Here is a 22,162-nt window from a genome sequence, read left to right as displayed (position 1 = left end):
GCAAAATTTATTTGGTCTAATCTTAGGGCTGAACCAATCTGTTGTCGTTTAGACAGATTCCTCATCACGAGAGGCTGGAATGATATATTCCCAACATTTAGACAAACGGTTCTACCCAAGATTACTTCGGATCATTGCCCGGTGATATTTGATACGGCTAAAGTGAGGTGGGGACCGGTTCCGTTTAGATTCGAGAATGTCTGGATGTCTCATCATAAATTCAAAGACTTGGTTCGGGAATGGTGGAATAATGGAAATACTCGTGGGTGGGAAGGTTACAAGTTTATGAAAAAACTTAAAAAGATCAAAGATGAGGTTTTAAAATGGAATAGGGAGGAATGGGGAGATGTGGGCATTAGATTTAAGGAGTTGAGTCTCAAGATTAAGCAGTTGGATGTGCTAGAAGAAAATGGATCGTGGTCTGAAATTTTAAATGAGGAAAGGAAGGAGTTAAGATATGAATTGGAAAAGGTGATAATCCGAAGAGCTCAAATGGATAGTCAACGAGCAAAAATGAAATGGATGAAGGAAGGGGATCAGAACTCGAAATTTTTCCATTCTTTATTGAACAACAGAAGGAATAAAGCGATGATAGACAAAGTAGAATTGGAGGATGGGTCTGTAGTCACCGAGGATACACAAGTCGAAGGGGAAATTATAAGATTCTACCGGAAATTATATAGGAAAATGGAAGGGGTGGAGAGGGTGTCCGATGGGGAAGAGGGGGTTTTTCTTGGTGTGAATTGGAGCGAGATAGAGTTAAGTCAAGCAGAGGGGTTGGAGTTGCCATTTGCGGAGGAAGAGGTTAAAAAAGCAATGTTTGAAAGTGATGGATCCAAAGCCCCAGGCGCGGACGGATTCACGATGGCCTTCTTCCAACAGAATTGGGATACGGTGAAAGAGGATGTAATGAAAGTTTTCGCAGAATTTTTCGAGAGTGGCATTGTCAATGGGATTACTAGCGAAACTTACATTTGCCTCATCCCGAAGAAAAAAGATGTGATCAGGATCAACGATTTTAGACCTATTAGTTTGATTACAAGCTTGTATAAGATCTTGGCAAAGGTATTGGCCAACCGATTGAAGAAAGTCATGAGTTCTACAATTGCGGAGAACCAATGTGCTTTTATTAAGGGAAGACAGATCTTGGACTGCTGTCTAATTGCAAACGAGGTTGTGGAGGTGTATCGGAAAAATAAGAAAAAGGGATTGGTGTTTAAAGTTGATTTGGAAAAGGCTTATGATAATGTTGATTGGAATTTCTTGGATTACGTTCTAAGGAAAAAAAGATTCGAGGAGAGGTGGAGGAGGTGGATCAGGGGGTGCGTTTCAAATGTTTCTTTTTCGATATTCATTAACGGAAGACCACGAGGGAAAATCAAAGGGGAAAGAAGACTCAGACAGGGAGATCTTCTATCTCATTTTCTTTTTAATTTGGTTGTCAATGGGTTGGGAAGGATGGTTGATAAGGCAAAGGAAGATGAGAGAGTAGTAGGCCTTGAGGTTGGTAGACAAAAAGTCCAAATTTCGCATATTCAATTTGCGGACGATACCCTATTTTTTGTAAAGTCAAAGGAACATTTGTTGGTAATTGTGGGTATTCTCAATAGCTTCGGCAGTCATTCCGGATTAAGGATAAATTGGGAAAAAAGTGAGTTAATGGGAATTAATAGATCGGATGATGAAACGGATGAGTTGGCAGTTGCAATTGGGTGCAAAAAAGGAAAATGGCCGATTAAATATTTGGGGATTCCTTTGGGAGGAAACCCGAGGGAAATGGAATTTTGGGAACCGGTACTCTCCAAAATGGCAAAAAAGTTGGCAAGTTGGAAAAAGTCTTTTCTTTCAAGAGGAGGTCGGCTTACTTTGATAAAGGCAGTTTTGTGTGCCATGCCATCCTATTTTATGTCGATATTTAGAGTGCCTAATCATGTGGCACTTAAGATGGAAAAAATAATGAGGAATTTTTTTTGGGATGGAGCCGATGGGGAAAATCATTGCCATGTAGTTGGATGGGAGCAAGTGTGCAAACCAAAGGATAGGGGAGGACTAGGATTGGGAAATATTTGCTTACGAAATAAAGCCCTACTTGGAAAATGGTGGTGGAGAGCGTCGGTGGAAACAGATACCCTATGGAAAAAGGTAATTAGCAGTCTTTATGGGCTTCATGACAATGGATGGGATTTGGGATTGGCGGAGAAATCGACGGTCAGAAGTCCTTGGAAATGCATTTCTCGATCTTTCCCGGCTTTTCATCAGTTGGCTAGGGGAGTGTTCAGAGAGTGCAACATCATTCGTTTTTGGGAGGATGAGTGGGTGGGGGGAGTCTCGTTTCAAGAGCGTTTTCCTTCTTTGTTTCTCATTTCTACTGTTATCAATAAGCCGGTCACTTATTTTGTTTCTGCGGTCGATAGGAACGTCAACTCTGTAATCAGTTGGGACTTAAGATTTAGACGGAATTTCAACGAGATAGAGGAACGGGAGTTTACTGTCATGCTAGGGGTATTAGAAACAGTTAGGGTTCAGTGGGGTGTTGGGGACTTTAGAAAGTGGTTGGGGGATCCCTCAGGTTTATTTTCTGTAAGGTCTTTCTATAATTCATTTTTCACAAATCCAAATCTCCAGTCTTTTTCATTCATTCGAAATATCTGGGATGTACCTGTCCCTACGAAGGTTCAAGTTTTCTCGTGGATAGTGGCATTGGGGAAATTACAGACTTGTGACTCCGTGCAAAGAAGGTGGCCGGCCTGTGCTTTATGTCCGAATTGGTGTTGTCTTTGCCGGAATAATGAGGAAAATCAGGATCATTTGTTACTGCACTGTTCATTCTCATATAGCATTTGGCTCAAGGTATTACAAGAAATGGGTTTTCTGTGGATTTTTCCGAAGAATGCAAAAGACATGTTTCTATTAGAACCAAGTTGGCAAGCAGGGAGAAGACACTCGAGATTCTGGTCTATGATTGTTCAATGCACATTTTGGTCGATATGGTTGGAAAGAAACACAAGATTATTTGAAGAGAAGTCGGAGTCCTTGGATGAAGTTTGGGAAAAAATAAGATTCAGGGTTGCAAGTTGGACGATAGTATTGCCAGAATATAAACATCTTCGCATCTCGGATTTAGTTAGGGACTTGAAATATGTTTGGTCGTGACAATGGCGGTGTAATCTTGTAATTTTCTTTAATTTGCGGATTGCTTATCCGCTCTTGTAAATCTTATTATCATTATAATAAAATAATGTTTCCTATCAAAAAAAAAAAAAAAAATTTTACTAACAGATATGAGATTGCAGCGCAAAGAAGGAACATAAAAAACATTTTGCAAGGTAATTCCCTCGGAAACTTGAATGTTACTAAACCCATCGACCTAAGTGAGGGTACCATCAGCTATCTTAACTGTTATGTTATTAGTACAGGGAGTATAAGAGCACAAAAAATTAAAGTCCTCCGGAATCAATAATCCAAGATGGTATAAGGCCAGAATTGAAAATGGAGTGGAGTATACCAGACTGGGTCAGGGAACATGACCCGACAGGAGGACTGAATGAGCCGTCTGACGCATGAAGTGGCAGTGCTATTCGATTTGCTCTAGTTGTTCCTTCGTGAAAGGGCTGAAATGCCACAGGAAGCAGGCTGCTCTTGAACTGATCGTGCCTGGAAACCACGACCATTGGACTTCTTTGCGGCTGCCAATTTACTGGTTTACCAAAAATCTCCCAACATTTTTCTTTTGTATGGCCTGGGTGATGGCAATGGTCACACCAATGGCGTTTGCCTTGTTGCTGTCCTTGGCTGGTGTTTTCCTTGACATTAAGGCAGAAGATTCAGAGGCCGAGACTGGTGGCTGCGCATCTGGTTGTAACATCACCTTACGGCTCATCTCTTCACGCCGGACCTCTGCAAATGCATCATCAGGGGATGGGAAAGGGTCTCGGACAACAATCCTCCCTCGGACATCATCAAGTTCCTAGTTGAGACTGACCAGGAAGTCGAACAGCCTCTGTTTCTCGAGATGCCGTTGAAGTTTCACATTGCATTCAGCACATGGGGAGTTGTCTTCAAAAAATAAATCAAGTTCTTACCATAAATGTCTGAGGTTAGAGAAGTATTGTGTGAGAGACAATGAGCTTCTTTTAGCTTCGACCGAAGTTTGAACACTTGAAAGGCATTCCCAAGATTAGAGTACATTCTTCGAGCAGCATCCCACGTGTCTTTAGCTGTTTTGAACCACAAGTAGCGTCGGTTGATGGCAGATTCCAACGAATTCACCAGCCATGCAAGAACAATGGAGTTTTCGGCCAGCCATCATTTATACGAAGGATCGGTCTGGGCTGGGACAAGGAGTTCGCCTGTGATAAACCCTAATTTGCCGGTGGCATATACCACAATCTTAACAGATTGTCCCCATTGCAGGTAGTTGCGACCAGTAACAAAATTTGAAGGCAAATATGGAGGAAGAATGCATTTCAGGATGTCTTATTCAGTAGTCATAACACGTATATATACAGACTTTAAACAAATCCCTACAATAAATCCCGAAAATCAATGTAAATCACTAATCAAATTCCTGCAATCCTGAACTCCATTTAGAGCTTTTGTGAAGATATCTCCCAGCCGTTCTCCTGTCTTCACATATTCTGTAGCGGTCAAACCTAGCTGAATCTTTTCACGAACGAAATGACGATTTCGATATTCTTTTTTCGCTCATGAAATACGGGATTGGAAGCAATATGCAAAGCAGCTTGGTTATCGCACCCCAATTTAGATGGTATTGAGGTTTTAAGGCCTACTTCAGTCAAAAGCTCATATATCTACATTATCTCTCACATAGCTTTTGTCATAGCTCTATATTTTGATTCTGCACTAGATCGTGAGACCACATTTCGCTTCTCACTTTTCCATGAAACTAGATTTCTCCCAACAAAGACCCAATAACAAGATGTAGATTTTCGATCATCCTTGGATCCTGCCCAGTCAGAATTCTAAAAATGCTCAACCTTACTATGACCATGATTGCTATACCTCATGATTCTCAAATAATTCTCCTTTTGTGAGCTCCATATTAGGAATCCTTGGATTACTACACAATTTAGCCTCCAATTTTCATGTTTCAGACAATAAACCTTTGAGATAAGAAGATTCTTTTCTTACTTCTTGTTACCTCAACATCCAAGAAGTATTTTAAACTCCTTAATTCTTTTGTATGAAAATGGCTGTGAAGAAAGGATTTGAGAGATGAAATGCCTGCAATATCATTTCAAACTGCTCAATTGCCTCACTAAATTTGCCAAACTATGACCGAGGGCTTTGTTTCAAACCATATAAGGATTTTCGAAGGCGAAACACTTTCCCTTACTCCCCTTGAGCAACAAAGCCTGGTTGTTGATCCATGTAGACTTCCTCCTTGAGATCACCATGAAGAAAAACATTTTTATGCTTAACTGATGTAAGGGCCAATTATGAGTGCTTGCCATGGAATAAATAACCAGAGTGAAGTAAGTTAGCAACATGAGAGAGCGTATCAGAATAATCCACACCATAAGTTTGGGCATAACCTTTAGCAACAAGGTTGGCTTTAAATCTAGCAACGAAGAAGCTGGTGCTGGACATGGGTTAGGAAGATGTCACCGAGAATAAACATGTTGTATGGGATGCTTAACAGTAACAGACATAGTTGTTAAAGGCGATTCCAGGCGCCTTTGAAGCCCATTGAGGCGCGCTTAAGTGCGCTTGAGTGGGCTTTTCATTTTTTTGTATGTTCTCTTAAAATTTTTAAGATAAAAAGAAAAATAGGAAAGAAAAGCCTACCAAACCCTAGAAGAAAATAAACACGTCTAAGAAAAGTCTTATATCTTTTTTTTAAAAAAAATAAAAATAATTGAGGCGTTGTTTCCTAAATATTCGAAAATTACATATATAGATAGAGCTATAAACTAGACTAGAATCTAAATTGATTGACTGGACATATAGTGGAGAAAATCACTATACTTACTATGGTAAGAAGGATATTAAAATTAAGGAAAAAAAATCTACCAACAATAGGAGATTTCTTAGATACACAACATATTAAAGATAAAATATCTATATTCTAGATCAGAAAAATAAAAGTAAGGCAAAAATCTGCGAGTAATGAAAGATAATGGCAACAGTAGATAAATAATTAAATATATTTTTGTGATGTAATATATTTTTGCTTAGCTTAATTTTTTCAATAATATTGTTTTGAAATAAAATAGTAGTAAATAAATATATTATTTTAAAAAAATTATAGTGCGCCTTGCTTTGATGAGGCGCGCACCTCCCTTTGCGCCTCAGGCTCCAGGACTCCTTTGTGCCTTAGCGCACCTTGAGTCTCTTAACAACTATGGTAACAAATTCAGTAAGAATAGAAATAGAGGATGTGACAGTATAGATTAACAAATCATCATCCTCCCCCCTGACTAGGGCGATCTATAGATGAAAATAAAGGTGTAGTTTCAAGAAAAGTAATATCGACGGAAACCAAATATTTGCTAAGATTAGGACAATAATATCTATATTCTTTTTGAACCGAGAATATTCAAGAAAAACACACTTCAGAGATTTGGGATCAAGTTTTTTGACATGAGGACGTATATCCCGAACAAAGCAAGTAAAACCAAATGTTCTAGGTTCAAACGGAAAAAATAGCTTTCTTGAAAAGAGAACATGGTAAGGAGACTCACCATGAAGAACAAAGCATGGCATACAATTAATTAGAAAGCAAGCTATGGAAACTGCATCAGCCCAAAACCATTTAGGAACATGCATTTGGAATAATAAAGCTCTTGGGGTTTCGAGAAGGTGTCTATTCTTTCTCTTCACAACTCCATTTTGAGAGGGTGTGTCTACACTAGAGGTATGCTTAGCATTATCACTTTGCAATATTTGTATAGGAACATTAAATTTAGTTTGAATCTAAGCATAAAGGGCATATAAATGAAAGAATAACTCAGAACGACTCTTCATTAAATATAACCATGTCATACGAGCATAATCGTCAACAAAATTAAAAAAATATTTAATCCGACTTTGAGACATAACAGGACAAGGTCCCCAAACATCTGAATGAAATAATTCAAAAGTAGTACTGGATCGTTTATTGAATCTTGGGCTGGAACTAAGACAATGGTGTTTTGCAAACTAACAAGAATCACAATCTAATGAGGATAGTGTATAAAATTGTTGACAAAGTTTCAACACTGGGAGAGAATGATGACCCAACTGACAATGAGCTTTAAATGGAGTGGTTATTCCAGAACAGGCGCTGGACAAAGTACCAGTGGTTATTCTAGAACAAACGATGAACTTTGATACTTGTAGATCAAGAATGTAGAGGCCCCCAGACTTGTGTCTTTTAGCAATAATCTTCTTTGTCATAAGTTCCTGAAATAAACAGTAGCTTGGAAAGAATGAGACATAACAATTAAATAGCACGAGTGAGTTTGCTTACATAAATTAAATTAAACGACAATTGAGGTAAGCTTAAGACAGAGTGTAAGAAAATTGAAGGAGAGAGAGTAATTGTGCCAGACCCTAGAACATCAGAGTTTGATCCATTTGCTAAAAGTAACAGAGAACAATTTAGTATCGCCTGTCATATGATATGTGACACCAGAATCAATGACCCACTTGATGGATGAGGAAACAAGATATGCATTTGGTTTACCTGACTCAGTGATGGCAGAAACTGGTGGAGATTTTAATGATATTTTGGTATTGAGAGAATTTGGCATATTCATCAGCGGAAATCGTGACAACTGCTCAGAAGTGTCATTAGTAGATGCGATGTAATCTGACTGTGTTTTCTTATTATGCAATTTCCTGTTATCATGTTTCATATGGCCCGACTTATGACAATAGTGGCAAACAATACCTCCGAATTCCTTTCCTCGAGTGTCAAGATTTTTGTCATAGTTGCTTGTCCCCACTCCTTTACCACCACGTGTGTGCTGATGTCTTCCAAATTCAGATATGTTATTTCGACCAACAAGAGCACTATTAAGTCCAACAGGCGTAGAGTTCGCTGTACGTAACACCTTACTAATTGTTTCTTGCAAAGATGAAATATCAGAACTAGAGAAAATAAATATGAGAATTAGCAGTTTCAAACTCATGAGGACGCCCAGTTAAAAAACTCATTACAACGATTTTTTCTCGTTGAGGTGGTTGTCTTTCACATCAAGGCTGAATGGTAATAACATGTTTAAGTTCTTCATAAGTCTTTTTAAACTCCATGAAATAGGTTGTAAGAGACATCTTGTTTTTTTGCACGATAAAAGGCTTTGCACACCTCATAAATTACGGAAACATCCTTTTTTAGTTTTTCCAGAATACACGAAATTTAGATATTCCATCAGTTCATTCACAATAAGTAATCAGACCAATTGCTTAATTATCAATGGAATTTTGTGTTTGTAAAAATAACCGAGCATCTTCTTTCAACAACGTCTATTTTGACTCATCTGTAGGTGGGTTGTTAGTCATATGGTTATCCATATCACTCCAATCAAGATAATTAGAGCCATTTGGTTTATGTTCCGTGATTTTTGAGAACACAGGAACAACGTCAAACACCGCTGCATATTTCTTTTCAGCCATATCACCAAAGGGCAGTAAGAACAAAGGAAATAGAGTACTAAATCTGAAACATCAAAAACTTTGAACCTGTTGCTCAAAAAGTACCACACCTGAACAGACGCCGACACAATTAGGTATTCAGGAGTGGTATATGGAGCGGGGCGAGCAGGATAGTGAAAGCTAAAGAGATTTCCGGTGACAAACGCACCATGTCGCACTGGCGAGGTAGCATTGGGCTATGGCAGATCGGCGAGTGGTACTTCTTTCTATGCCGACAATGAGAACAAATTGCCACTAAACAAAAGGCCCAAATTTCCGTACTCTTTCCACTATTTGTTCGTGCTCTCTGATACCATGTAACTAAATATAAGGCAAATATGAAGGAAGAATACATTTCAATATGTCTTATTCATTAGTCATATACACAAATATATACAAACTTTTAGTCCTATGTTAGGAAAGTAGACTAATCAAGTCCCTACAATCAAGGTAAATCACTAATCAAGTCTTTACAATCAAGGTAAGTCATATATACATATTTCATATTTTTATATACAATCTATAACACGACCATTGAAAAGATGAGTTGTTATTTGAAGAGATGAGATGTCACTCCTGGAAAGAGAAGTGACATGTTTTTATGGGATGGAGTCGCTGGATGAGGTTGAAGACTTGGACGAGTCGGTATACATTGTTGTTTGGAGGTGCGTTGTTATTGTGGAGAAATAAAAAAGATGAGAACTCAGATGGATCTAACCTTAAAGATGAAATACCATGTTAAGATTAGGATTTGAGCCTAACTCCACCCCAAAAGCTAGCTCAAGGAGGGAAGATTGTCCAAATCCATATATACAACTCCAAAGAACTTAATTCAATCGATCTGGGATATCTAACACTCTCTCATGTTCAGGAATTAATTGGAGCAAGAAATTTACAAGAAATTAGCGGGTGGCTCATAAGGCCAATCCAACACATAACGGTGGGCTTTGACTCTGATACCATGCAAAAATAAAGATATGAGAGAAAATCAATTCTATTAATCTCAAGGGTACACGTTGTATAGACTACAAGAGGTACAACTACTTTCACAAAATAAGTAAAAAATATCATCCTACCTATTTTAAAAAATTTAAACTATCCTATCTAATATAATCAATTCCCAACAAATATTATAAAATATTTGGCTAAATCATAAAGTATTCTTGATAGGCTTTATCTACAAAATAGATTGCCCATAGCAATTACTACTAGATGGATTTGACCATGTAAAAAGCCCAAATATGGAAGGCTTTAAGAAATTACAAGACCAGAGTACTAATGGATGTATTTTTCAAGAAAAGATTATTATGATTAATTAAGGATTCTGTATACATCATTGTATATATCAGTTAGTTAATGTAAAATCAGGGCAGAATTTGTTGTTATCAACAAATTTTTGGAATTTTTCTGGACACTCTTTCACAGTGCTGTGTATTCATGCTGATCAATGATAATTAGTATTGCTGGCACTCTCTATGAAGTTAAAGAGACTTGATAGTTGTTTTCTTCAGCAGTAGTTTCCAGGAAGTTTTCATATATATTTTCATGGTAATATTAATGTAGCACGGTCTGGTTTCCATTGTGACCTAATCATTTGCCATGCTACAATTCTAATTTCAGAACAAAGTTCATAATAAAATAGAAATTAAGTGGGAAAAGAAGATTAAAGTTGCAAGGGGAGAGATTCTTGGGGCGGTCAATACACATGCTATGAGCGATCTCTCCTTCCACTCCGCACTGAATAAAAAGGAAATTTCATACAATACACATAGAGTGCATTCATCTTTTGTCAAGGATACATATTTGAAATCTCACTCGCTAAGAGTTTTGGTGCTAGATATTTCTAGAACTCAAATATGACGCATCCTCTTGTGATTATGTGTTTCACCCTATCAATTTGCGCTGATGAGTTTGGGTGCGTTGAATGCTCGTCCTTTAAAAGAAATGTTATTTGACGGTAATTATGGCTCTGGTAGCGTATGTTACTTTTGCATTATCTAATATCTTGATGGTTTGCATCTTATGCAGGAGACCCAGCTTTCACCATATCGAAGAAATCTTCAAGACCCTTTGTGTGATTCGAGTATGCATTGGTTTTTGTTCACTCCCTTTGATGATTTTCTTGTGTTTAATTGTTATAGTTCTCTCTATCTTCCATATCTTTCTGTAAAATCATCCAACACTTGATTGTCTTTGTCAATGGATGGGAAATCTCAGGTATGCTTCCATACCCAGAACCTTACCAGAACATGTATCAACAGCGTCGTCTTGGTGCTCTTGGTATCGAATGGCGTCCTTCATCCATGAAATTTGCTGTCGGCACAGATATTGGTATGGGGCAAGAGTTCCATATATTACCTTTGGCGGATTTGGATGTACAGGACTCTTTGCCAGATTTTGTGGATGCAATGTATTGGGAACCAGAAAATGATGGCATGAACGATGACAATGACTCAGAATACAATATTGCTGAAGAATATTTCAGTAATGAACAAGATTTTCCTAGTGACAACACTTCGATTGAGTCAGACTGCAGTGAAGATAGGATGAAACTAAATGAAAAAGATAATCTGGTCCGATCAAAACGAAGGAGATCTGTTCAAGATGTAAGCTTTGTGTTCAGAAAATGTAATATTTATTTAGTTTGCATTGTCTAACCAACATTTGGCTCCTCAGGGCCCGTTGTTTCCTTCATCTGGTAAAATTGTTAAGAAGAAACTTTCAGATGATCAAAATGGAACTTCATCCAGAATAAAAAGATATAAAAAATCAAAAACTGGTCAGAGGACTTCTAGAAGGAAGTCTCGAACGTCTAAATTGTTGAGACCTCAGAGAATTGCTGCACGTAATGCCATCAATACTTTTTCCCAGATGTCGGAAGCTTCTACCGAGGGAGAAGATGACGGTTCGGAAGAGGACGGTTCGGAAGGCGATTCATCAGATAGTGAATCATCATTTGAAGGTTCGGACTTTTGGAGTACAGAACAAAATGAGCAAATGAATCATTCAACTGTTGCAAAGATATCTTCAAATCGGTCTAAAGATGTGATCAAACCACTCAAGGGCCTTCAGTCAGAGACTGGTGTTGAAAGCAAGAAGAAGTTGGTGGTGAAATTTTCACTTCGTGATCCACCAACTCCGGCATTATCTGAGTCTGACAAGGAACAATTTAAGAGTCAGACCAGTCTTCCGTCTTTGGCTGCAAGAGTTTGTGAACGAAACATAGAAGATAAGGGGGTTAGTTTGAGATCAACGGATCTTAGGTCATCTTTCGGAAGCATGGGTGATATGGAACCATCTGATGAACACAATCACAAGCGGCGTCTTATAGATGTTGAAAAACCCACAGAAGCTGATGATAAGTTGGAACGAAGCTGCAGTGAAGCCTGTATAAGTTGGGGGAAAATAAAAATCCGTACTTCAAATAGAAAGCAGTCAGAAGATCACTTGCCTGCCCACGTGAATGTTGCCAGCAATAATGGAAGTTTGCCTAGTAAAGAGACAGATAAGTCTTCATTGCTGGTTGTGTCACCTCTTCATGGTCATGAGCTTGTGGACAGTGATTCTAGAGTGTTAAACCGCCAAAATTGTATTGAAGGAGAAAAGGACATTTCCGGTTCTCATCTTTGTATATCTAATAACTCGAACGTGGATGCAACAGAATCTTCTTCTGAACCACGAAGAAATTCTAAAATGAAGCCAACTATATTAAAAATAAAAACAAAGAATATTCGGGGGGACCTTCCTAAACTTACTTGTAAGACTAACTTAGATGCTTCATCAGGTGCTGCAATATCTAAAACACCTTTCTCTGTCAAAGAGAAAACTGAGCATGGAGTGTTGATGGAAGACAACAGCCCAGATGAACCAAATCTTAAGCCACAATTCCTCGTAGATGGAGATGAAATTTGTGACAGTGATTCTAATTTCAGCTTGAGCAACCATGACTTAGAGACGAAATCTCATGACATGGAGACTGATTCCATACGCAGATCCAGAACCTTCAGATTGAAGGCTACCTCACGGGAGAGCAATCCTGAAATCCGTCACCTTCGGATGTTTGGTGACCCTCTAGGACCAGATACTTCAAGAGGTGCACAAAAGTCATCAAAGAAAGCACTTGATTATTTTCCTTTAGAGGGATCACAACGTTCTGCCAAATCTAAGTCTTCCCTGAACAAAAGAGAAGGCTACTTGAGGGGAGCAACAAGTTCTTTAGTTGACGGAAATAGGCACGATAGGGCAAATAAGCAAAATTGGCTGCTTTTGTCAGAGAAGGAGGAGGCATATCGCTATATCCCTCAGCTAGGAGATGAAGTAGTATATTTACGACAGGTAGGAAGCTGCATTGATTTAATCATTTTTTGTTGATACTTTATTTGTCTAGTGAACAGTGTATATGACTTTTTCATGTGCAGGGCCATCACGAGTACATGAAACTGATTGTGCAATCACTACCTGGTCCTTGGCATTGGTATGGAGATAATATTAGAGCTGTTGAGATTTGTTTGGTTGAAGAACTCAAGTATACAACACACTCCGGTTCTGGAGACAGTTGCTGTGAACTCATGCTCAAATTCATGGATTCTTCTTGTAATGTTGTTGGTAAAAAATTTCGCCTGGTGCTTCCTGAGCTGGACAACTTCCCCGATTTTATTGTTGAAAGGACATGGTATGATGCAGCTTTGGACCGAAGATGGACGATTAGGGATGAATGCCAGGTGTGGTGGAGAGATGAAGAAAATGGTGCTTGGTGGGATGGTCGAATTGTTGGTATTAAAGATAAATCTAGTGAATTCCCTGGTAGTCCATGGGAAAGATTTAATGTTGAGTACAAGAATGATCCAACAGATTCCCATTTTCATTGTCCATGGGAACTGCATGATCCTGGCAGGTGTTGGGAGCAACCAAATATTAACTTCAAGTGCAGGGAAAAAATCTTAAATTCTCTCACTGAATTGTTGCGGGCTGCTAGAAAAGATAAGGTCTTCCTCTTTCTTGTTCTGATATAATTCATGTTTCAGACCCATTGTGAATGTTGGGTTCTCATCTTTGTATTATGAATATGTTGCCAATGTCGCAGGATAGATATGGGGTCTTGAAGTTGAATGACGCTGCTCAGAAGTCAGATTTCGTCAACAGGTATAAGAGAAGCTTTTGTCTCTCTCTCTCTCTCTCTCTCTCTCTCTCTCTGTGTGTGTGAAAAAGCTGACATCAATCGTTGAATTATTGCAGGTTTCCCGTTCCATTATCCCCTCGAATAATCAAGCTTAGGTTAGAAAACGACTACTATAGGAGTCTGAAGGCAACCAAGCATGACTTTGAGGTGATGCTATCAAATGGTGAATCTTACTTTCAAAGAAACAAAGAGCTTTTAGTAAAGATGAAGCGCCTGTCCAGTTGGTTCGATAGAAGAGTATTTTCTGAGGTGTGAATAGTCAGTCCGGTTATAGTTTCTGTCATTCCTTTAACACGGGAGTTGGGATCCAAGTCTTTTTGGGGTTTGATTTGATTTTTCTGGCTTACAAGTGGGTATTATGAGACGTACACAAAAGCCATGCTACAATATACATGCGAAGCTATACGTCGAATAGTGTCTCTGAATAACATATTTGTCAGCTAACCTAAAGTATTTTAATACTAGTATGAAAGATGTGCATTGGACGATTTTGTTAGATAGAAATAAATTAAGAAAATTTGAAGGAAAGTATATGATATTTATTTTTTGAGATATAGTTTGTAAAAAAATTTTCTTCTCTTGTAAGTAGAACAGGGAGTGTAGGAATGATTGCCATTTGAAGTTTATTAGCGTTTTTGTAAACTAAAATAAAGTGGATATTTCTTGGTTAGCAATTTAAGGGTTTTTTAAAAAAAATGCCCGAACAGCTGAAATCGAATTGTATCAAACCAAGATTCGTAATTTATTTTTTTTTAAAAAAAAGATAAATATCATACATTTTTCTTGAGTAGGTCTCTTGTGAGACGGTCTCACGAATCTTTATACATGTCAATTTTACCGATATTGAAAAATTAAAAATAATACTCTTAGCATAAAAAGTAATATTTTTTCATGGATGACTCAAATAAGAGATTCGTCTTACAAAATACAACTCGTGAGACCGTCTCACACAAGTTTTTGCTATTTTCCTTTTGGGTTATGATTATTTTGGTCCAATTTTGACCCAATTCTTCTTCTTTAGGGCAATTTTTCCTTAGACATATATGTTACATGTTAACTCATGTATTTCCATGTGTTAATTATTTTTATTATGATTAATTTTGATAGTACTATCTTAAATTAAGATGTTATTTTCATTGAAAAAACAAACTATATTTGATTTAGTACATTGCTCAGTAGATGCTTTATTTTTGTAACCTTAAACATCGCATAGCGACATGAAGCCGTTTAAAACCGCATATTATCTAATTTTATTTGAAAATTTCCACAAAATTCAAAAATATTTCAAACTGAACCACATAACAATTCAGTTCCAATTTCATGAAAATTTCAGTCAAATCGCATCGTGATCATCCTTATCTTCAATTTTAAATTTTTAATAAAACTTAAAACTATTGTATATAGTTATCAAACAAATTTTAAAAATCAAAGGTATAATTGTGATGCCTACGGTCAATAGAGAGAGGAGCGATCGTCGGTATAAAGAAATTGCACGGATTTTTTTAGGTTAAGAGAACATTAATGAAACAATAGAATGAGAAAGATTCCAAGATTGCTAATGTATTAACTTGTATAATTGAGTAGTGATTAAAAGATTTGATACATTACTTATATCAACAAAATACATATTTTTTCAAGAGTAAATATCTTAAAAATTCAAAACTTAAACGTATTTGACTTGGAACAATTGTGAGATAGGTGTGATTCTCGAAAAATTTTTCAGAGAACGTGTGAGGGATGACATAAACATATTGAAAAGACTTGTGTTGGTACACTAGGACAATCGATAGATATTGGGCCTTACAATAATCATCCTGATAAATATTTGAAATATTGATGTTGTCATCGTTTGTATAAAAATAAAATTGTATCATCACTATACATTAAATGAAGGGTGTGTGATACAACTTCAAAAAGTTAGGGGGTTAACTCTCAAATAAAACTATCTGGAAAGATGTTGCTGCAAATTAATCTTTTCAGTGTCCTAAAAAATGATATGCGGTAAGCGGACGACTACCCACCACTTAACGACTAGGCGTTTAAGTAGTAGCTTAGACAGTTTTTTTTAAACTAAATATGTAATTCTTATTCATCTCCATATTTATCCAATAATTCTTATATATCAGATTCAAACTCAAAATAAATAGCATATTCATCATCTTTATCCAATAAAAATTAATTGAAAAATATGTCAAACAATTTTTTTAAAAAATTAAAAATTCTATTTATTAAATTAGGCATCCGCCTAGGCGGATTTTAAGCCGTCTATGAGACGACTGGCCAATCTAGGCGACCGATTTTTTTAACAACCCCAAAAAACCATCGATTTTCTAAAAATCGAGGTGTCTAGGCCGCCTCTTTTTAGAACACTGCTCATTTCCTTATTGATTATGGTAATTTATTTCATTACAAATTTCAATAGTTTTAATAAAAATTAGCAGATATCCGTATCCTTTGATTTCTTATTTTTTTAATTTGATAAAGTTCCTTATTCTAATTTAGAATTATTTACAATTTAATTAGACACTTTCTTGCGGTGTTTTACCAAAAATTATAATTGGTAGTAATAGTGCAACTCAAATATTTTAAACCATCCAACATGTTAAGCATCACGTGTCGACCACTCTCCTAGCAGGGCAAGTTATTACGACTCCACAATTCTCCTCATAATAATTGTACTCTTTGAATTCGTATGAATCAAACATGTGACATTGACTCTAATACCGATTGTAAGACCGAGCACTTAATTTTATTTTACCAAAAATTATATCCGATAGTAATAATACAAATTAAATCTTTTAAATTGTCTAACATGTAAAACTTCATGTGTTGACTGTTCTCCCAGCATGATTAATTATCGCAGGTCAACATTTACTTTATTTTCAACAATGATATTAGAAAATTTTGAAATATTGAGGTTGATCTCTACTCCAAAGTCTAAACCATCAGAAAATTTAAAATTTTCTCCTCAATATTTTGTATTTCTTAATTGTTTGGACATTGTTTGGTACGAAATATAAGATATTAAATTACTGCACATGCTTGTTTCATTCGATGTTTGTAAGTTCTACAAATAATTATATCTATATCTGAAAGAAAAAAAATATTTTATGTTCAAAGATATAATTTATTACTTAAATTATATTTTCTTTATTGATAAGATTTTGTTAAATATTTTATTAAGAGTTTTTTCTTTCTATACTTTTATAGAGATGGACTCTAAATTTAATTTGATATGCTTAAAAGTGTTTATTTCCTTATAAACTCCATCTTACCATGATTTTTAGGTATCTAATCAAAGAAAAAATTATAGGAAAAATCATGCTTGTAAATATAAGGATCATATGTTATGCACAAGAGCGAAGAGATAGAGAGAAATATTCACTCAAAGAAAATTAAGTCGTAGAGGGCCACAATTTGAAGAATACGGTTATTTACAACTGTGTTGATGTGGTTGTGAGAGACATTTGAAGACAACACTTGTGAAAGTGTTTATTGAAGATTTCGTTTTGTTGGTCCAGTTTTTGGCATATAATATGTTGCATTATTTGGTTATTCTGTTGTTGTTTTAGAATGCAATTTGATTTCTTAACTTGTTAGGGAAGTTAGTGTTTCATAAAATAAATAGTATTGATTTTGTATACTCAATTTATTCTTCTAGTGATTATTTTTCCCTGATGCATCACAAGCATTATTACTTATGCATAATTATCTTTAAGTTATTTTATTTAAGTTATTTATTTATGTGTTTTATTATTCCGCTACGTGTTGTCATAAAATGTCACAACATCTGAGGCAACATTGATATCTGATACACACGACATTTTTACTTTATATTAAACAAATTTCCTTACAAGTAGTATCAGAACGGTCATTTGACTATACTAAGTGAGATTATGGTTATTTTTGTTTAACATGTACAAATTAATAGATGTTTCACTTACAAACACTGCACTATGACCACCTGTTTTGGTTGGATCCAACTACAGTCTATGAAAGGTCAATATCAGAATATATATTAAGTCTATAGATGAGAGAGCATGTCAACGAGCTGTCAGCAGTTGGACTCCACTGAAAAGAATATATGAAGATGGTGACAGTGTGCAAAAGCCAGACAGTTGATGAAGTCAAGGTTTCGAGCAACGATTCAAAGGCTTTAAACGTCATCTTCACTTCAGTTGATCTAAGCATGTTCAGTTTGATTACCAACCGCGTCTCTGCTAAGGATGCATGGGCAATCCTTCAAAAGCATTGTGAAGAATCTAAAAGTGTGCGCAGGACAAATTTCAGGATGCTTGCACCAAAATTTGAAATTTTGATGATGGAAGATACTGAAACAATCACATAATATGATCGTCTATTGAGATAGATAACTAATGAAGTATTCAGCCTTGATGATCCACTTTCAAACGAACGATTGGTTAGCAAAGTCCCACGATCACTTCCCGAATACTTCAATATTAAGATTTGCACGATTGATGAAGCACGATACATGTCTCAACTTTCTCTGGAATACTTGGTCAGCTCTCTTAGTACTTTCGAGATGAACATGGACCTATAAAATAAGAACAAAAGTAAGACCATTGTATTCCAAGTGGCTAATAATTCCTACAATGTTCTTATTCAACTATCACAAGAAGTCAATGAGTCAGATCTCTGTGAATACTCTCTCTTATATCACGAAGAGGTTTGAAGATTATTTGAAAAGAATAAGAGACAAAAAGAATATAGGACAACAATATAAGTTTCCTTGTCTAACTGTTCGTAAAAAAATTCAACCAAATAACAATTTCGAAAAAGGAATGAAAGTAAGAATCAGTTTGATTTTAAAAAGTTTGATTCCATGCAATGTAGAGTGTGTAATGGTTTTAGACATGATGTGAATGAATGTGCGAACATAATTCGCAAAAATAAACGACTGAATATCTCCTTGAGTGATTAAAAATCTGACAAAGGTCAAGAAGCTAACAAAGAAGAAAGTCTTACTTCCCTAACTGCACTTTTGAAAAAAAATTCTGGTTGCAAGTCAATCCACTAGGTGTTGCCTATGGTGTTGCAACATCTGGTCGGAACATCTCTCCCAAATCAGTATGCCTTAATGCTACAACTTCTGGGGATTCTATTATTGAAGAAACTCTAGAGGAAGATGATGAAGAAATCACTCTAGAAAGTGTACAAAAGCTATATGAGGAATTGTATATTGATTGGAACAAAAGAAGCCTCTTGAACAAACCTCTCTCAAAAGAGAATACATAAAAAGTATGTTGTAGATAAACTCAAAGTTTTCTTAAGCAAGAAGAATTAGGATTATATAAATCAAGGATGAGCTTGTAAAGGCAATTGAAACACTTGCTAAGTTCAACTCTAGTACAACCAAGCTTGATTCCATATTAATGATGGGAAATGAGAGTAAAACTAGTTTAGGCTTTAACAACAGTGTGTTTGAAGTTGGAGAATCATAAAAACCAACTGTATTTGTAAGAGAAAATAGTAACACATTAAGTACACATACAATCACTCCTATGACCAAGAATTTTCCATCAAAGAATCAAGCTGCTGCTCAAAATCGAAGCAAATAAAATGCCATTTTGTATATCACTATTGTTTCAAACTTGGTCATATTAGATTGTACTGTTTTAAGCTGAGACACGAATACATGTACTGGGAAGCAAATCGGATGTTGCCCAAGGTGTCCCACAACACCTCCGACAAATGAACTTCAGTGAAGAAAGTTTGGGTGCCTAAAGCTGAAATTCATAGTCATGTTTTTTACAAATCATTAAGAGCTAACGTTGCAAGTCACTGGTACTTTGATAGAGGAAGCTCACGTCACATGATAGGTTCAAGAGAATATCTCGTTGACTATGTTGAACAAAAGAGTGGTAGAATGACCTATGGAGGTGGAGCAAAAATAAGGATTATTGGAAAAGTTACACTGAATGTTAAAAGACTGCCCAAGCATCACAATGTGCTACATGTCGGGGAACTAAACTCAAACTTGATAATCATTAGTCAATTGTGTGATGATGATTTTCATGTTAAGTTTGATAAAAATTCTTATGAAGTTTTTGATAATGCTAACATCTGTGTTATGACAGGTACAAGATTTGTATATAATTGCTATCAATTAGGAGATGAACTTACATACAAACATACAAAAGAAAGTGAACTTGATCTCTGGCTTCAAAATTTGGGTCGCACATAGTTTAAGACATTGAAAAACCTCTGATTTTGTACGAGGTATGTCCAATTTATCCTCTGGAGTACCGTATGTTTGTGGATCTTGTTAAAAGAGTAAGCAAACTCGGGTATCACACCTCGTGTTGCAAAATTTTGGAACAACACGCTGTCTTGAGCTATTACATATAGATCTTATGGGTACTTTGGAAGTAGAAAGCTATGAAGGTAAAAAATATTCTTTTGTGTGTGTCGATTACTTCTCACTTTCACATGGTTAAGCTTTCTTTGAGAGAAGTCAGACATGTTTGATTCATTTAAAAATTTAGTCACATGGATTACTAATCTGCATAACTTTAAGGTAGGCAGAATCAAGACCGACCATGGTAAGGAATTTGAGAACTCCTTGTTTTCATCTTTATGTGATAAGAAAGGTATTTCACATGAATTTTCTGCCTCAAAAATTCCACAACAAAATGGTATAACCGAACACAAGAATAGAACATTATAAGAAATGGCTAGGATGATGTTGAGTTCAAAGAATATCTCAAAGCATTTTTTGGTTGAATGCCTAAAAGGCCGTGATTGAAAAAAAAAATGGTAATAAACTTGACTGTTGAAACCTCAAGGTAGAAAAAACCTCACCTTGGTATCTTACCATTTCGATCAGTTGATGAGCTCAAACCAAAATATTTTCTATAAATATAATTTGAATTATTTTACATTGGTTAGGATCTGTGGTATGTTTTGGAACTTTTAAAAATAATTTTTGTATAAGACTTGTATGAGATAGTTTTGAATAAATTTTTAAAAAATCATATTAATTAAAATGCATGTCAAAAAATTACAAAACTTCTCAGCAATGCCTAAAAAAAGTGCAGAAAGAGTCGGAAATCGAAAATCACCAATTCGAGGTGGTGCATGCGATTCTTGCGCAGTGCGTCGGCGCGTGTGGCCGCTCTGATGGCCATGCAAAGCTGAATTTTTTCAGCAAATGTATTTTGGACGATCTATAACTTCTAAGTTTATCATTTTTTTGAAATTCGGAACCGGTTAATAGTAGATTTTGAAAAACTAGAATGATCGTCAAACTCATTTCTTCGACCAAAAACAATATTTGCAGTGATTGTGGGCATGATCGACTATTCATTTTTAAAATCGAAGTGAAAATCTTTCAAGAAGAAGGAGTAAATGAAATTATAAATAGCAACCTGAAACACAAGTTTTTGAAATTTTCCAACAACTGTTCTTCGTGAATCTTGATTTTCTGGGAAAAATCGATTGATGAGTTTGCCACACCACATATACACATTGGTTTCTGGGTGGAATAAGATTGTTATGTAAATTTGTCAGAATTTTTGGAATAATTTGCTATTTTTCTTCTATTTTTTTCCCTATTCTAATTCATCTCTCTCTTTTTCTCCGAAGACACTAATTCAGAAAATTTTGTGAAGAAATGCATCAGATGAGGTCTATTTATGGCAAATTGAGAACATGTGAGTCACACTAGACAGTCAAGTATAGACCTAAATTGGTGAGATATACCTAAATTTATTTCTCAACACATGTCAAGCTTATTTCTTGACACATATTTAAGGTTAAAATTTATATCAGAATTGTTTATTTACTAGATCTTTTATTTTGTTATGATTTTTATTAAACTAAATCTTTTTATTGTATTTATATATATATATATTTTAGTAAAATGCTCTTTTTCATGTAAAATTTTCTTAAGTTCTCTTTTTTAACTTATTACTTGTAGAATAATAAAATTCATTTCATATAATTAAATTATAATTAATTTTTATTCAAATCTTTTAATTAAATTTTCTTCAAATTTTTTTGGGTGTTAACACCAACCGCTCAAATTTTCACTGGGTCCGCATCGTTGGCTTGTTTTCACACGCGCACACACGCACACATATAGCTATATATATATATATATAGTTATATATGCTGCACACCTACGGTGCACACCTATGTGAGCACCGATGAGGTGTCACTCACCTATTGGATGTTATGAAATATAGAAAAATTGCGCATGCAGTAGGTGAGTGACACATCATCGGTGCTCTGCAGCATATCAAAACTATATATACATATTATTTTATCGTTTTTATATTGCACATCATTCATCTTCTTATTCACTGTATGGGTTGAGAAGAAAAA

The 22,162-nt window shown here is 35.8% G+C and overlaps 1 protein-coding gene across 4 annotated transcripts in view; it reads left to right on the top strand.

The window, feature by feature from the left end:
- LOC140986736 (uncharacterized) overlaps positions 1-14,425 on the top strand; it is a 46,825-nt gene extending 32,400 nt beyond the window's left edge. For 3 of the 4 annotated variants that reach the window (XM_073455069.1, XM_073455067.1, XM_073455068.1), the window contains exons 19-24: positions 10,666-10,720; positions 10,855-11,243; positions 11,314-12,972; positions 13,056-13,622; positions 13,721-13,779; positions 13,873-14,425. In XM_073455069.1, the coding sequence (XP_073311170.1) occupies positions 10,666-10,720; positions 10,855-11,243; positions 11,314-12,972; positions 13,056-13,622; positions 13,721-13,779; positions 13,873-14,071 (2,928 nt within the window). In that variant the 3' untranslated portion in view covers positions 14,072-14,425. The remainder of the gene's footprint in view (positions 1-10,665; positions 10,721-10,854; positions 11,244-11,313; positions 12,973-13,055; positions 13,623-13,720; positions 13,780-13,872) is intronic. The other variant, XM_073455066.1, reaches the window with a different exon arrangement.
- The last annotated feature ends 7,737 nt before the right edge of the window (positions 14,426-22,162 follow it).

Source organism: Primulina huaijiensis, chromosome 10 (genome assembly GCF_012295235.1).
Source record: "Primulina huaijiensis isolate GDHJ02 chromosome 10, ASM1229523v2, whole genome shotgun sequence".
NCBI classification, from domain to species: Eukaryota; Viridiplantae; Streptophyta; class Magnoliopsida; order Lamiales; family Gesneriaceae; genus Primulina; species Primulina huaijiensis.
The sequence above is the reverse complement of the archived record's forward strand: the minus strand, read 5'-3'. Positions and strand labels throughout refer to the sequence as shown.